Source organism: Canis lupus, chromosome 24 (genome assembly GCF_048164855.1).
Source record: "Canis lupus baileyi chromosome 24, mCanLup2.hap1, whole genome shotgun sequence".
In the NCBI taxonomy this organism is placed as follows: domain Eukaryota; kingdom Metazoa; phylum Chordata; class Mammalia; order Carnivora; family Canidae; genus Canis; species Canis lupus.
The window spans coordinates 14915397-14933826 of record NC_132861.1 but is presented as its reverse complement, the minus strand read 5'-3'; the positions used below and the strand labels follow the sequence as shown (position 1 = coordinate 14933826).

Here is an 18430-nt window from a genome sequence, read left to right as displayed (position 1 = left end):
TATATATTGCCAGATAAGAAATTGACCAGAAAGGCCTCCCAATTGCATTTTCCTCTCTTTCTCCTAGAGATAGCTACTATATTAATATTTGTGATAATTATTTCCTTTTCTTTATAATTTTATTACTACATTTGTGTGTATCATTAAGCAATATATTGGTAACTTATTATCTATAACAATTTGGGGGGGTTATGTACACAATAATATCATCTACAAATAATGAGAATCTTGTTCTTTTATTCTACTCCATATATACCAGTTTTTTCCTTTGATTGGGTTAAAATAGTTTCCTTTTATTGGTAGTTTTCTAGGAGTTTTTATCACAAATGAATGTTGCATATTTTGAAATGCTCCTATTGATATAATCATGTTTTTTACCTTTTAATCTACTAAAATGAAAATGCATTAAAGTGCGTTATTTGGTTTCCTAATAATGAAACTGCTGTGGTCACTCTTCAGTAGTAGGATCAAGCCCCTACCCAAGATTTGGTTTGAGTGTCAAAACTGATAATGCCACAAACATACCAAAATGGTGGGAAGGTTATTATTTATAAGGTGCCAAAGGAGGGTGCACACAGGCTTTCCTGTTAGGCAGCCCAGACGTGCACGAAGGGGAAGAGGAAGAGAGGCTTAAAAGTTGTCAGCAAACATCCAAAAATGGAATCAGACTCATTATAAAAATAAATTGCATTCCTGTGATGAACCCCATCTGATCATTACATATTACCATCTTTAATATTGTCAAGTTTTAGTATTTTTATATTATAATTAACAAAACACACCTGTAAATTTACTTTATCATCCCATCTTTGTTCATTTTTTGTATGAAGGTTATATATATCAGCCTCAGAAAATTAACTAGAGAGTATTCTTTCTTTCTATCTCTTTGAACAGTTTATTGGAAGATTGGTATTTCCTCTACATTGATCATGTGACAGAATTTTACGATTACAATGTCTGGTCCTGAGAGTCTCTGTGGGTTTTTTTTTTTTTTTTTTTTACTACTTTCATAGTATTTTTAATGATTATATGACCATTCAGGTTCCATATCCTTTCTAAAACAACTTTTGGTAAGTTATATTTTTCTATGGATTTATGCATTTTATTTAAATGCTAAAACATGATTATAAACTTTCATAAGATCCTCTCTTTAATCTCTGATGCATTTCTAATTATATCAACTTCTCAATTTTTTCATATTGTGTACTTGTGCCTTTTTTTCTTCCCTGATTAATCTTACCAGAATTTTATTAGTCTTTTTCTAAGAAATAACAGTAAGCTCTTTTGTCCAATAGGTTAAAGCACTGGTGGCAAAAACAAATTACATCTGGTAGGAATAAGAGTTAGCATTGGTATTTCTGCTTTTCCAGAAGCTTTGATAATGGCTGTGGAACAAATCTCTCTTCCTAATAAATCTCTCCATGCTGCAAGATGATCTGTGTCTAGAAGGCGAGGAACATGTTTTTATCACTTTGAGATGATTATGACTTGATCTAGGGAAACATTTTACCCAACATATCAAATGCAGCTGTGTTCATAACTATAGCCACTCTTACCTAGAGATGCCCCAAACTATGTTCTCCTTAGAGGGAACACGAGGACAGAGCTGAGCTCTCCAAGGGGCCCAATATAGAAACAGATGAGGAGGTGGTCAGACATGACCTAATGGGAAGGAAATACTGATTGTAGGGAGTCTCTGTATGTTTCCTCCAAAACAGCCAATGAATAGTTCTACATAAAGAACAGAGACTATGTTTTTAAATTTGAGCCTCACACGAGCCCACTAAATGGTGGTACTGAAAAATCACTTACTCTCGCGTGAGTCACTGTTGATAGAATAGAAACATCTCAGTATTAGCATGAGATTAAAATATGATAATAAGTGTAAATATTTTAAAGTTTTCTGAATGTCTGTAAAAATTACAGAAAGGATGGAATTAATCTAAAAATTAGGATGGAAGAATATATGTCCAGGGAATTAAAGAAAAGATAATAAAAGGATAGAAAAGCAGTCAGCAAACTATGGCCCACAGGCTATAAAGAGGTTCTGACTCTTTTTATAAATAAAGTTTTATAGGAACACGGCCACACCTATTTGTTTACATATTGCCTATGGCTGCTTCTGATGCTACAACAGAGTTTGCATGGCCCTCAAAGCTGAAAATATTTACTATCAGTCCTTTCACAGTAAAAGGTTTTGCAACTTGACTTTGCAGTAAGACTTTGCTGGTCTATCATATAGAAAGAGATGGAGAAAGGGGTGAAAGGGAAGGCCTTTGGTTTTCTTAAAATTTCTAATTCAGAATAAGAATTCCTTAAATGGGGGTGCCTAGGTGGCTCAGTCTGTTAAGAATGTGGCTCTTGGGTTTGGCTCAGATTTTGATCTCAGGGTCGTGAGATCAAGCCTTGTGTCAGGCTCCATGCTCAGCACAGAGTTTGCTTGAAATTCTCTTTCCCAGTCTGCCCCTTCCCCTCCAAAATAATAAGTAAATAAATCTTAAAAAAAAAAAAGGTTCCTTCAATGCCCACTATCATAACCAACCTGGAAGAAATCAGAACCATGTCTGCAGGAAGGAACTGTCCATTTGAGGCCTTCACAATATCGCCCACAATTACCTTTGAAACCATGAGAGAAATCACAGATGCATCAATTTTAAAAGCAAACACAGAGTCAAAATGTATCAAATATTTTTAAGAAAAAAGTATGATCTGAAAATTCTGGAACCATGCTAAGAAACTCTAGATATTTTAGAACAATTTTATTCTTTGAGGGATTCATTCCTCTAACACAGTTGTTCTTAACCAGGAGCTATTTGCCCTGCTCTTCCATCAGGGATGGAAGTGTCTGGATGGAAATGTCTGGAGACATTTTGAGTTGACACAACTTTAGGGGTTTTAGGAGATGATGCTATTGGCATCAAGGGGATAGAAGCCAGGGACAGCCCCCCACCTCAACAAATGATTTTCTGACCCAAAATGTAAATAGTGCCAAAGTTGAGAAATTCAAGCAACTGTTTTTGCAGTGATGTGCAGTTCATACACTATCACACTGTAATTGCTTGCCTAATGGTGCGGTTTCTCTCTGCTGGTCTGGAGCTTCACGTAGAACAGAAAAAAAAGCCCATCTCAATCAATCAATCAATCAATCAATCAATCAATATTTGTTTACTGAATGTATGAGTGAATTCTAACTTGTAAGAAAGAGAGATCTAAATACTAGGAACAATACATGAAGAAAGCAGTATGAGTTTTCGATGCTTCCTTCCTGTGTGCTTTTCTTGAACAAACGCCTTAAGCATTTACACTGTGCTAAGCTATTGAGGACACAACTCTCAAAATTCACAGGCCCTTCCTGGGCAGCTAGAAAAGCTGAGGGAGGAGGGAGGATTGAAATTCTATCCTAAACTAATTCTGGACCTATACTGAAAAAAATAATAATTTCTTTCTGAAGAGGAAAAGAACAAGGAGACTCTATTTTTCTTTTTATAGTATGATTATATAGATCATTTCTATCTTCATTAATTGAGCAAAGATTAATTAAATATTTCAAATCAAAGTGAGAAGAGAATCTTAAAAGCTGTGTCTATAAATGCTGAGAACACATGTAATAGTAGGGAAGAAAAAAGAATTGTTAATTAAACATTCACAACTTATATCAAGTTCACAGTGCAGTGAACAAGGCATTTGTAGCTTATATAAACAACTAACTTACAGCACAATCTAGCAATGGCTAGAATGAGACAAGCTGAGACTTTGTGATTAAAACTAGATTTCCCCCCAGAAACAATATTAAGGCAGAAGATTATGTACCCAGGGAACTGACAGTAAGCAGTCATCACCCTAAGGGAGGTCATGAAAAGCACGTCTCTTACAAACTCTTATTTCTATTTTGCCCACAGGACCCCAAATCAGCTCCCTTTTCCTTTTGTAAGCACCTGTGTAAAGTGCTCCATTTGGTTAGACAGGTGTAAAAGGAGTCAAGAAGGATAAGAATTCCTGGTCCTTGGCTCTAGTTGTTTCACTTGTTCTTTCAGTGGAAGGCACTGGAGGTAAATTAAACTCAATCATACAATTACCTCTGCTCAGAAAGAAGCCTGCCATCCCCCAACCTCCTGCAACCTCACTCCTCTCCCCTTGTCTCTCACCAACCCTCTCCCCTGAGACTCTGCCACCAGGGATGGAGTGGATCTCTCAGGGACTTCTTTCTCTTGGTCCAATGAGAGGAGCAAAATTGCAATCATGACTGACTCATCTGTTTTATCTCTCTCAGGGCAAGAAATGCTGACAATACTTAGAAATGAAAACACTTTTATAATTAGTCCTCAAAGGAATTTTACACTGGTCAGCAATGAATTATTGAGGAAGACAAAGTATCTAGCCCCACTATGCCTTTAACTTCTATCATAGGGCAAATATTTATGAAAACATTCCCTGATGTAGTCTCCATATAACGATTGTCTTGTACCCTGATCAACAGTTTGTGAAGCATCATCCTTAAAAATTCCAGACAATGACACAGAGGTTAACACAGAAGCACATTAGAAAGGATGTAGTCTTCCAACCAAATAGACTTAAATTCAAAGCCTTTCAGTACTTTCACGCTGTGTAACTTTAAGCAAAATACTTATTCTCTTTGATCCTCTACTTCCTTACTCATCTACAAAACAGGATAATATGACAGTTCTTAAAGGCATGTTTCATGGATAAAAATCTGTTTAAATATGGTAGGTGTTTATTACTAAGTGAAAACTTATAATACATTCTTACCTCTTTCCACATAATGATTTTCCACACATTCTCTCTTAACACTGGAAAACATATAGCTACGTATTAACTGTAACAATTGCATTAGGTAAAGTCCAAAATCATAAAAGATACTTTTCCAAAAAAACCCAAAAGTGTTTCTTTATAAAGTACTGTCTTTATTAATTTAACTTTGATATAAACTGGAAAAATATGGAAACTCTGTTCACATGCACTGCACCAAAATAGAGTGATATGCATCATACAATGCAACCTAAACTAACTTAATGATAGAGAGATGACCCATAGGTAAAGCTACATTAAATTACTTCTTTTTTAAAAAATATTTTATTTATTGATTTGACAGACTGAGAGAGAGCGAGAGAGAGAGAGAGCACAAGGAGGCACGGTGGCAAGTAGTAGGAGAAGCATACTTCCCACTGAGCAGGGAGCTCAAAGCAGACTCAATACCAGGACTCTGGAATCAAGACCTGAGCCAAAGGTAGATGCTTAATCAACTGAGCTACCCAAGTGACCCTACATTAAGTTACTTCTGATTCTAAAGAGAAAACCATTTGCTATTACATGCTAAAATACTGGCTGATAGCCTGAAAAGCAACATTATACATTTCTAATCAATTACAAAGAATAGCACATTTCAAAGCTAGGACTGAGAGAGACTATGTAACACCCAGATTGTTTTTATCAATATAAGAATTGCTCATATCCCAAATATTCCAGCTTCCCATCTTTTTTCTTTTCTTTTATTCTAATTAGCAAAACTGACAATTTTCACATATAAGAAACAGTTTCCTTATGGTTGTTGTTCTTTGTTCCTATATTTCTTTAAATAATAAAACATTATGAAACAAAGTACATGTATCTATTTGGTCAATTTGGGCATTTTTTTTTAATAGTAAAGAGGGATAAAAACTTAATCTAGTATCTTACCTATTATATCCTTTGTGTTAACTAATTTGTCTGCTATATGTCGTTTCTGTTATAGAAAAAAAAATCCATTATGTCAAAAGTTCAAAGTGAATAATTCACATCATAATACAAGTCATAGGTTTAAAGAATAGAGGCAGCAAACCTACTTGTAAAGGGTGGGTTTTTTGTTTTGTTTTGTTTTGTTTTGTTTTGTTTTGTTTACTATAATTGATTACAATTTTGTTTTGCCCTTATCTGACTTTCTACACTGAAATGTGATCTAAGGGAGGGAGTATAGCAAAGTGGTTAAGTGTGTGGCCTATGGCAACAGCTTCCTTGGTTGACATTCCAGCTCTGCCTCTTACGAATACAGCCGTGTCAGGTCACTAACCTGTCTGAGCCTCAGTTTAAATGGATACACGCACACACACACACACACACACAAAACATACAGACATATAAATACAGAAAATACAGGGTCTCCTACATAGTGAAGCGCTACTTGAAATGCCAGTATATTATATGCTGCTTTAAACACTAATTAGCAATCTTGAATTTTGCCCCAATTCAGCCCAGGGCTTTTGATTAAGTTTGAAAATTTTCTTTCATATTATAAACCAATCAAAAGACCAGCAACCAAAGAGATTTTACTGATGATCTATCTTTATAAAATAGGAATGAGGCAGAAACATAGGAACAACAATAGCAAGCAATTTTTGGAAAATGAGCATTAGGATTGTGAGTGAGGAGGAAGGGGACTCTATTAGAGTGACCTCAGCTATATCTGGGAGGGTCAGAACAAACAGAAAACAAATAAGGTTGAATAAACAGGAAAAAAATAAATTATATCTCTCTTCTTTTCCTTCACTGCTAAAATCTGTAGGCTCATGTGAAACTGTATCTGTGATAAGGTTAAAGAAGAAATGAAGTCACTGCACAATTTCTGAACTTTCTAGCCAGTTAGGACTTTCTAATTGCATTATATCCTCCAAGATACATCTTATGGTCACTATTAAGTGCCACTGATTTCTCAAACATACACACACACACACATACACACACACAAAATTTAAAATCTGAAACCTTAAAACCTTAATGTGCTTTTCACATCAACTACAGATTTAAAGAATTATACCAGCTCCAACTAGAAGCTTGAAAGAAAAAAAACAAAAAACAAAAAACATACCCCTTCTACTCATGACAGTAGTTTTGAGAACATTTCACTAACAGTAAACTTACGTAATCTTCTACAATCTCTTTGATGCCTGAAATTGTAAGAATAATCATCAAAGGCAAGAGAGTTGTATATTTTCCTGTTGGAGACACATCTGGAATTTGCTGCAAAAAGAGTTACACTATGAATCTTATGATAAATCTTTCTTACATTTTGCTAACACTAAAAGTCAGGCAGCTAGTGACATACTCAGGACATAAGAACAACACACGGTGTTAAATGAGGCTCTTAGAACATCAAAATCCACCCTTAAGCATGATACTAAACATCACATTATGGAAAAGTCACCAGTGTGACTGCTTAACACTTCAGTCCTTATGTCACCTTTCCAATAGAATACTTTTATTACATTTCGAAGAGACTAGTTCAGAACTTAAGTGTCTAAAATAGCATCCTTTCAAAAGAGTTAAATCCAGAAGGTCAGTTAACTGAAACTTACTTCTTTTTTGAGGCAGAAGAGAAATTTTTTGGGGGCACATGAGAACAACATTTGTTGTAATAACAAATTACCTGTGGAGAGTGCTTGCTATAGGTCTACCTGCCACTCCTTAAAATATGAGAAATACAGTGGGGTGCCTGGGTAGCTCAGTCAGTTAAGTGTCCGACTCTTGATTTTTTTCTCAGGTCATGATCTTGAGGTTGTGAGATCAAGCTCTGTGTGGGAGCCTGCCTAAGATTCTCTCTCTCTCCCTCTGCCCCTTCCAACTCCTCCCCACCCTGCTCACACTCAATAATTAATTAATTAATTAAGAGAAATAAAGTGATAAACAGGCTGTGGCAGTTTCCTGATGGATGGAAGGGTAGGTAAGGTCCTAGATTGGACCCTTTAAGTTTTCCAGATTTAGACCAGTTTTTAGGCTTGTATTTCCAGGCGTGGGCCTGTGTGTACTCTCTATGCTGCCTTATTTCCTGCTGGCTTATTATTTCTTTGTGGAGCAAAACAGTGTCTATTGTGAAGTTCTTGATAATTCTTGCAACTACTTTTAAAGCAATCTGAGAACCAGAGGAAGAAGAGGAGAAATTTTAAGATCACTTAGGCTATCAATTAAATCTGTCTTTCAAATAACTTCTATCTGTCCCTCTTCTCTATCTCTCTGCAATGCACCTCCAAGCCAGTCTTGCTGCTCACAGGCCTCTCTCTGTCTTTCCCTCAGTTAAGCCCAGCCAGAGCTGGTCACTTCACTTTCGCTCCTGTCATTACCTTCTCACTGTCCCTAGAATACAGTCTGAGCTTCTGAATGTAACATGCTAAGTTTCTTATAACCTGATCTCAGATGACATCTTCAGCCTCTTTTCTACTTTATGCTCCAAACAAATTTTTTCCTGTTTCCAGAACATTTCAGACACTAGAAAAAAAATTTAATACTTTAAATTTTCACAATTCAAAATCTATAAAAGCTTCCCAGAGAAATTTTTACCTCTTTCCTTTCCCCCCTTGGTCAACCAGCGTTTCCCATTTCTGTGCCTATATTCACAGTCTCCTGAGCCCAAAAGACCTTCTCTTCTTCCACTGCCCCTCTGCTTACTGTTAAACTCCTCCTCCTCTATTCTTTGGCTCAAATGTCATCTTCATTTTCAGCAGCTTTTCCTGAACCATTCACCCTCAAACCCAAAGTAGTCTCTGTTTCTCTAGCATTTTATAAATAGGTCTTAAAGTACTTGTATGTTAAGACTACCAGCTCTCCAAAGGTAGGAACTATGTCTGATAATTCATCCTTGAATTCTTAATTCCATGCACAGACTTTGGTACATACTATGGGACCTCTATAAATGTTTACTAATGCCATCTTCTGTTTAAGTTCAATTCAACCGATATATTAAATTCTTATCTCAAAAGTTGGCCGTTTTGAAGGCATTTTTTCTATTCTCTAGGAACTTAGAGTTTGCCAGGAAAAATAAAGCCAATTATAATGTATAGAATAGATCACTGCTACAGAAGAGAAAGATGGGGGAAATCAGCATGGAGTATGGCATTTGGTGAAGTTGAGAGGAGGGTGATTTTGAGTTGTGCTTTTAAGAAAATGTGTAAAGTATAGCCAGATGAGTGCCTTCTAGGTTAGGTAATAGAATGAACCAAGGTCTAGAGATAGGAAGAAAATTAGGGAATTGTGAGAGGACTTGCCTCTTGGATTGCATTGGATTGTAGGGTTCATGATGAAAATAAGGTTGAATAAACAGGAAAAAAATAAATTATAGAAAGCCTTGAATTTAACTGTTTTGAAAAGATGTTATTCCTAAAAGAAAACATAGAGGGAAAGCTTCTAGACATTGGTCTTGGCAATGATTTCCTGGATATGACGCCAAAAGCACAGGCAACAAAAGCAAAAATAGACAAGTGGGACTACATCAAACTGAAAAGCTTCTGCACAGCAAGAGGAACCATCAACAAAATGAAAAGGCAACCTACATAATAGGAGAAAATATATGAAAATCCTCCATCTGATAAGGATATTTAAGGTACTCCAACCCAACAGGAAAAAAATAATAATAATCCAATCAAAATGGGCAAAGGACCTGAATAGAATTTCTCCAAAGACAACATGTAAATGGCCAAGAGGTACATTTTGAAATGTATGAAAAGGTGCTCAGTATCACACATCAAGCAAATGAAATTCAAGACCACATTGAGATATCACCTCATACATGCATGTCAGGATGGCTATTAGCAAAACACGAAAAATTAACGAGTGCTGGTGAGGATGTGAAAAGACTGGAACCCTTGTACACTTCTGGTGGGAATAGAAAATGGTGCTGAAATTACAGAAAATAATATGAAGCTTTTTCAAAAACTTAAAAATAGAACTACCATATGGTTCAGCAATCCTACTTCTGGGTATTTATCCAAAAGAGTTGAAATCAGGATCTTGGAGAGATAGCAGCACTCCCATATTCATAGCAGCATTTTTCACCATAGCCAAGATATGGGAACAATCTTAATGTCTATCAATGGATGGACTGGATAAAGAAAATGTGGCATACATATAATAGAATATTATTCAGACTTTAAAAAGATGGAAGTCTTGCCACACGTAACAACATGGATAAACCTTGAGGACATTATACTAAGTGAAATAAGCTAGCCACAGATTGATAAATCTGCATAAGTCCACTTCTATGACACATCTAATATAGATTCATGGAATCAGAGAGTAAAATGGTGATGTCAGGGGATGGAGAGAGGGAGAGATGAGGAGTTGTTATTCAACAAGCATAAAGTTTCAGTTATACATGATTAATAAATCCTAGAGATCTGCTGGACAACAGATGTCCATGGTTAACATTGCTGTATTATACAGTTAAAATTGTTAAGGAGGTAAATCTCACATTAAGTATTCTTACTGAAATACAAAAAAAAAAAAAGATAGAAAACAAAATTAGTTATTTTCAACTGGCATTTGGACTTTCTTCAAACTATTCCTTTAAAAATATTAAAATTATCCTATCATGGAGGTGGCATAAATTATAAAAGTCAGTCCAATAATAATTAATTAGTGATATAAATCAGGAAGAACTGTGGACCAGTTCATATATTGGGCATCAACATGTTTTTCAGGCCAAAAATGGGAGTTTGGATGTCTTACTGAATAACTTAATAATTGTAAGAAGAGAGTTCTCTTCTTACAGTGTTTGAATTTATTCTCTATATCAAATTCTTATTTCAGCTAAGTGAGCTTTTTATATTTTCTTTTTTAGAAAGCTTATTCTAGTAATGTGTTCAGAAATATTACCTGTAATATAGTAATGAACAGGAAGAAAGCATTAGCAGCTTTGCTAAACTGCAGATACAAATATCGAGGGAGGAATGACCACATGTTGTACTTGGCTGTGCTGTAGATAAAAAGAAAAATACCACTGTCAATTAACACTGTGAACTCTAAAAACATCAAAGAAAAACCCAGAAGTGGATAAAATATTGTTGTAAAATACTGACTCTTTTCTAAAGATTTTTTTTCATTTTTAAAAACATTCATTGTTATCTGAAAACAATGTTAGGATAAAGAATTTTCCCCATTTCAGAAACAGTAGATACAGTAGATAAGCAAGATGTATTCCACATTTTCTAATGGCCTATAATTCTTTTTTTTTTTTAAGATTTTATTCACGAAAGACCGAGAGAGAGAGAGAGAGAGAGAGAGAGAGAGAGAATGGGAGAGGGAGAGGCAGAGATATAGGCAGAGGGAGAAGCGGGCTCCTCACAAGGAGCCTAATGAGGGACTCAATCTGGGATCCCGGGATCACACCCTGAGCCGAAGGTAGATGCTCAACACTGAGCCACCCAGGTGTCCTGAGTGGCCTATAATTCTTGTAACAAAACTTCTAAGTAACATTTCTCTTATAGTTCAAGGATGGTAAGAGCCACCAATTTTTCTCCTTTCTCTCCCTCATGGGCTCGTTATCACTAAAAGTTATCTTAAATGCCTAAGCCATGTCATGGACAAAGAAAATCATCACCAGTGTGTTTCGTGTTTTCTAATTAATCTACTATATTTTTAAATCAGAAAGACCAGGAGTTTTGGGAAGCCAGCAGAATAGGAGGATCCTGAATTCAACTTGTCCCACAAAGACACTGAGATAACAGCTCCATCCCAGAGAAGCCACACCAAAAAGGGCAGGAAGGGCAGAGTTGTAATTGGAAACCAAATTCCCTGCACAAGTAGCCACAAACAGGAGAGACAGCATAAGCCCCAAGAAGTGAGGGAGTCTGACCCTACACAGGGCACCCCCAGACCTAGGGACCCACACTGATGAGTCCCCAAAAATCTGGCTTTGAAAACCAGGAGGGCTTCAATCCAAGGGCTGTAAAACTCAGCAGACAAAACTGTGGGAGAGCCAGAGAGTGAGAAAAAACGGAGTCCCTGCCCTTAAAGAGCCAGTATACTAAAAAACTCAGTCCAAGACCTAACACAGAAGCATCAGTTTCAAAAGCACAGGGAGTATACAGGAAGGATACTTATTTACTAATGTTAGAAGGTATGCTGCAGGAACAGGAATCTGCATGAGAGTTTTCTGGGAATAAGAGTGCTGGAGGAGGCCATTTCTCTTTCTAGCCTAGGTAGCCAGATGTTTGTGGGAGCCAGAAATACTGTTCGTCTACCTTACTAGCATTTGGTGCCCCAACCCAGCATTCCCCTGTGAACCCACCCTATCCAGCCAGCCTGATTCCTCAGCAGGCATCCCACCAAAACAACTCCTGCCCCACCACACTCTGCAAGCAACTCCCACAGGGAACAGCAACACTTCAAAGTGACTCCTACCCTGGAGAGAGGGAGAGATAACCCCACATACTAACATACCCACAGTTTCTGCAGTCAGGCCTCTTAGTTGGTTACACAGAAAGATGTACTGTACATCTGCAGCTGTGGCAAAGAGGCTATTTGCAGACAGCTAGGCTGACTTCTGGCCTCGCTCACCAACAAGCCCACAGTAGCCACAGATAGGCCTCTCCACAGTGCAGGGAGCAAATCCTATCCAGTACACAAACAGAAGGAAAAGTGGGTCATTGCAGCTGGCTGAATTAAGGGTAATTGAGGCCCAACCATAAGAGGAGGGTGCAAGCAGCCCAGTCAGGAGACACTCCTGGAGGATATGGCTCTGGTGACCAAGGGAGATTGCACTATAGGGCAACTCTTCTACAGAAGGCCATTATATTTAAGTCTAGGAGACATAAGTAGCCTACCTAGTACACAAAATTAGACACAGAGAGCTAGACAAAATGGAGACAGAAGAATATGTCACAAATGAAAGAACAAGATGAAATCACAGGAAAAAAAAACAAAATGAAACAAAATAATATGCCCAACAAAAAAAAAATTTCAGGGATGCCTGGGTGGCTCAGGGGTTAAGTGTCTGCCTTTGGCTCAGGGAGTGATCCCGCAGTGCTGGGATCAAGTCCAACATCAGGCTCCCCATGGGGAGCCCATTTCTCTCCCTACCTCTCTCTGTATGTCTCTCATGAATAAATAAATAAACCTTTTTTAAAAATTTTCAAAATAATTGTCATAAAGATACTCATGGAACTTGAGGAAAGAGTGGATGAACTCAATGAGAACTTCAACAAAGAGACAAAAAATCTAAAAAAAACAGTGGGATTTGAAGAATTCAATAACAGAAATAAATACACTAGAGGAAACAACAAGCAGATTAGAGGATGCAGAAGAACAGATTAGCAATCCCAAATACAGGGTAGTAGAAAGCAACCAAGCGGAACAGCAAAAAGAAAACCCAATAATGAAAAATGAGAATAGGTTAAGGGAACTCGTGACATCATCAAGTATAATAACATTCACATTATAGAGATCCTAGAAGAAGAAAAAGAGAAGAGGGCAAAAAATTTATTTGAAGAAATAATAGCTGAAAATGTCTCTAATCTGGGGAAGGAAATAGACATCAAGATACAGGAAGCAGATATAGTCCCTAACAAGATGAACCCAATGATATCGACACCAAGACATATAAAATAAAATGGCAAAGAGTAATGATAAAGATAGAATTTTTTAAAAAGCAAGAGACAAGCAGAGAGTTCATACAAGGAAAACTCCCATAAAGCTATCAGGTGATTTTTCAGCAGAAACTGTAGACCAAAAGGAAATATGATATATTCAGAATACAAAACCCTGGGTGGCTCAGCAGTTTAGCACCTGCCTTCTTCGGCCCAGGGCGTGATCCTGGAGTCCTGGGATTGAGTCCCGCATCAGCCTCCCTTCATGGAGCCTGCTTCTTCTTCTGCCTGTGTCTCTGCCTCTCTCTCTCTCTCTCTCTCATGAAGAAATAAATCTTAAAAAAAAAAAAATATATATATATATATATATATATATATATATATGTATATATAAAAGAAAGCCTACAATTAAGAATATTCTATCCAGCAAGATTACCATTCAGAATAGAAAAAGGGGTAAGGAGTTTCCCAGACAAAAGTTAAAGGAATTCATCACCACTAAAGCAGTCCTATAGGAAATGTGTAAGGAAATTCTTTAAATGGAAAGAAAAGGCCGTAATTGGAAGTATGAATATTATGAAAGGAAAAAATTTCACAGGAAAATACAAACATATAGTAGAGGTAGTAGATTAATGACTTATAGTGAGTATGAAGATTAAAAGACCAAAGTAGTGGGGTGCCTGGGTGGCTCAGTTGGTTAAGTGTCAGACTTAGGCTCAGATCATGAACTCTGGGTCCTGAGATCAAGCCCTGCATCAGGCTCCCCAGTCAGGGGGAGCCTGCTTCTCCTTCTCCCTCTTCTGCTCTCTCTGTCTCTGTCTCTGTCTCTCTCTCTCTCTGTGTCTCTCAAATAAATAAAATCTTTATTAAAAAAAGACAAAAGTAGTAAGATTACCTACAAAAAAGTAGTCAAAATAAAAAGACATAAAATATGACATCATAGGCATAAAACATAGAGAGAAAAGTAAAAATGTGGTGCTTTTAGAATGTATTTGAACTTAAGCAACTATCAACTTAACATAGAGTGCTACATACATAAGATGTCATATATAGGTTCCTGATGGTAACCATACATCAAAAACCTATAATAGTTACACAAAAAATAAAGAGAAAGAAATGCAAGCATAACACTAAAGGAAGCCATCAAACCACAAGGAAAGAGAGTAAGAAAAGAAAGCTAACAGAGAAGTACAAAAACAATCAGAAACTGACAAAATGGCAGTAAGTAAATACCTATCAACAATTAAACGTAAATGGATTAAATGCTCAAATCAAAATACATAGGGTACTGAATAGATAAAAATAAAATAAGACTTATCTATAAGCTGCTTTTAAGAGACTCATTTCAGATCTGAGAACATATACAGACTGAAAGTGAAGAGAAGAAAAAATATACCAAGCAAATGGAAACCAAAATAATAATAATAGTAGTAGTAATAATAATAATAATAATAAAAGCATGGGTACCAATACTTATATAAAACTAAATAGACCTTAAAACAAAGACTGTAGAAAGACACAAAGAAGGTCTACATAATAATACATAATAATACACTACATAATACACTACATAATAATAAAGGGATTAATCCAACAAGAGGATAGAACAATTGTAAATATCTATGCATCCAACATAGGAGCACCTAAACACAAAAAGCAAACATTAGCAGTAATAAAGGAAGAAACTGACAGTAATACAGTTAATAGTAGGGGACTTTAGCACTCCACCTACATCAATGGTTGGATGATCTAGACAGAAAATCAGCAAGGAAACAGCAGCTGTGAATGGCAGCTGCTGGACCAGGTGGACCTAACAGATATAAACAAAATATTCCATCCAAAACAGCAAAATATACATTCTTTTCAAGTACACATAGAATATTCTCTAGAGGGATCCCTGGGTGGCGCAGCGGTTTGGCGCCTGCCTTTGGCCCAGGGGATGATCTTGGAGACCCGGGATCGAATCCCATGTCGGGCTCCCGGTGCATGGAGCCTGCTTCTCCCTCTGCCTGTGTCTCTGCCTCTCTCTCTCTCTCTCTCTCTCTGTATGACTATCATAAATTAAAAAAAAAAAAAAAAAAGAATATTCTCTAGAATAGATCATGTTAGGCCACATAAACAAGTCTTGATAAATTTAGAAGATTAAAATATCAAGCATCTTTTCTGACCAAAATGATAGGAAATTAGAAATCAATTACAAAAACAAAACAAAACAAACAAACAAAAAAAAACACCTGGAAAAAATACAAACACATGGAGGCTAAATAAAGTGCACCTAAACAACCAATGAATCAATGAAGAAATCAAAACATACATGGAGACAAATGCAATTGAAAACACAATGATCCAAAAATCTTTGGAACAAAGTAAAATCTGTTCTAAGAAGGAAGTTTATAGTGATATAGATCTACTTCACAAAATTTTAAAAAAAAAGAAATCCCAAATAAACAACCTTACACTTAACAGAGCTAGAAAAAGAAGAATGAATAAAGCCCAAAGCTAGTAGAAGGAAAGAGACAATAAAGATTAGAGTGAAAAATAAATAAAATGAGACTAAAACATTAGAAAAAGATAAATGAAACCAAGAACTGATTCTTTAAAAAGATGAAATTGAAAAAAAAAAAGATAAAATTGATAAATGCTTACCAGAGTCATCAAGGAAAAAAATGACTCAAATAAATAAAATCAGAAAGAAGGAGGAGAAATAACCAACACCATGGAAATAAAAGGATTATAAGATAATATTATAAAAAATTATATGCCAGGATCCCTGGGCGGCTCAGTGGTTTGGCGCCTGCCTTTGGCCCAGGGCGCGGTCCTAGAGTCCCGGGATCGAGTCCCGCATCGGGCTCCCGGCATGGAGCCTGTTTCTCCCTCTGCCTGTGTCTCTGCCTCTCTCTGCCTGCCTCTCTCTCTCTCTCTCTCTCTCTCTCTCTGTCTATCATAAATAAATAAATAAATAAATAAATAAATAAATAAATAAATAAATCTTTAAAAAAATTTATATGCCAAAAACTAGACAACCTAGAAGAAATGGATAAATTCCTAGAAACACATAACCTTCCAAAATTGAAGCAGGAAGAAATAGAAAATTTGAACACATAGATTGCTAGTATTAAAATTGAATTGGTAACCAAAAAACTCCAAAGAAACAAAAGTCCAGGGCCAGATAGCTTCACAGGTGAATTCTGCCAAACTTTTGAAAAAAGTTAATACATTGTCTTCTCAAACTATTCCAAGAAATAGAAAAAGGAAAACTTCCAAATTCATTCTACAAGGCCAACATTACCCTAAAGCTAAAACCAGGCAAACATTGCTAAAAAAGAAAATGACAGACCAATATCCCTGATGAGAATAGATTCACAAATCCTCAACAAAGTATTACCAAACTGAATCCAACAATACATTAAAAGAATCATTCACCATGATCAAGTAAGATTTATTCTAGAGAAACAACTGTGGTTCAATATTTGCAAATCAGTATGATACATCACATTCATAAGTATAAGGATAAAAGCCATATGATCATCCCAACAGATGCAGAAAAAGCAGTTGATAAAATATAATATCCATTCTTGATAAAAAAAACGCTAAATAAAATAGGTTTAGAGGAAACATACCTCAACATACTAACGGTTTTATATGAAAAACCCACAGCTAACATATTCAACAGTGAAAAACTGACAGCTTTCCCTCTAAGATAAAGAACAAGAAAAGCTGTCCATTCTCATGAATTTTATTCAAAATAGTACTGCAAGTCTTAGTCACAGCAATCAGACAAAAAAAGAAAAAGAAAAGGCATACAAATTGGTAAGGAAAAAGTAAAGCTGTCACTATTAGCAGATGACATACCATATATGAAAAACCTCTTAAAGCTCCACTCTTAAAGCCCATTACTAGAATTGAGAAATGAATTTAGTAAAGTCGCAGAATACACAATTAACATATAGAAATCTGTTATTTCTACACACTAATAACAGAGTTACAGAAAGAGAAGTCAAGAAAAAAATCCCAGTTACTGAAAATAATTAAATACCTGGGAATAAACTTAACCAAGGAGGTGAAAGAGCTTACTCTGAACACTATAAAACACTGATGAAAGAAACTGAAACAAATGGCATGATATTTCATGTTTATGGATTGGAAGAATCAATATTTCTTAAATGTCCCTACTACCCAAAGTAATTTACAGATTTAGTGCAATCCCTATCACAATACCAACATTTTCCACAGAACTAGAACAAATAGTTTTTAGATTTGTATGAAGCCACCACAAAAGATCCCAAATAGCCAAAGCAATCTTGAGAAGGAAGAACAAAGCTAGACATGTCACGGTCCCAGATTTCAAGATTTACAATAAAGCTATAGTAATCAAAACAGTATGGTACTGGCACAAAAACAGATTAAAGAACATAACAGAGAGCCCAGGAATAAATTCACACTTAAATGGTCATTTAATCTATGACATAGGAGGCAAGAATACACCATGGGAAAAAGACAGTTCCTTTAGTAAATGGTACTGGGTAAACTGGACAGCTAAATGCAAAAGAATGGAACTGAGCCACTTTCTTACACCATACACAAAAATAAACTCAAAATTGATTAAAGATGTAAGCCTGAGACCTGAAATCATAAAACTCCTAAAAGAACACATAAGCAGTAATTTCTTTGGCACCGGATGTAGAAACATCTTTCTAGAAATGTCTTCTCTAGCAAGAGAAACAAAAGTAAAATTAAAGTATCAGGACTACACCAAAATAACAAGCTTTTGCACAGTGAGGGAAACCATAAACAAAACAAATAGGCACCCCACTGAATGGGAGAAGATATTTGCAAATGACATATCCAATAAGAAGTTAACATCCAGAATATATAAAGAACTTATTTAACTTAACACCTCCCCCAAATTAATCTGATTAAAAATAGGCAGAGGACCTAAATAGACACTTTTCCAAAGAAGACATACAGACGGCCAACAGACACATGAAAAGTGCTCAACATCACTCATCATCAGGGAAATGCAAATTAAAGCCACAATGAAATACCACTTTACACCTGTCAGAATAGCTAAAATATAAAACACA

At 36.1% G+C, this 18430-nt stretch overlaps 1 protein-coding gene across 6 annotated transcripts in view; it reads right to left on the bottom strand.

Annotated features, from left to right (window-relative positions):
- The window catches only part of LOC140615799 (phospholipid-transporting ATPase IB-like), a 178673-nt gene that overhangs the window by 153063 nt on the left and 7180 nt on the right, over positions 1–18430 (bottom strand). For 4 of the 6 annotated variants that reach the window (XM_072795717.1, XM_072795718.1, XM_072795720.1 and 1 more), the window contains 5 exons: positions 10636–10735; positions 6913–7011; positions 5695–5740; positions 4768–4808; positions 2543–2616 (listed from right to left, as the gene is read on the bottom strand). The exons of 1 other annotated variant lie outside the window; for it this stretch is intronic. In XM_072795717.1, coding sequence (XP_072651818.1) covers positions 2543–2616; positions 4768–4808; positions 5695–5740; positions 6913–7011; positions 10636–10735 — 360 coding nt within the window. Of the gene's footprint in view, positions 1–2542; positions 2617–4767; positions 4809–5694; positions 5741–6912; positions 7012–10635; positions 10736–18430 lie in introns of those variants that run through there. One more of the 6 variants, XM_072795722.1, reaches the window with a different exon arrangement.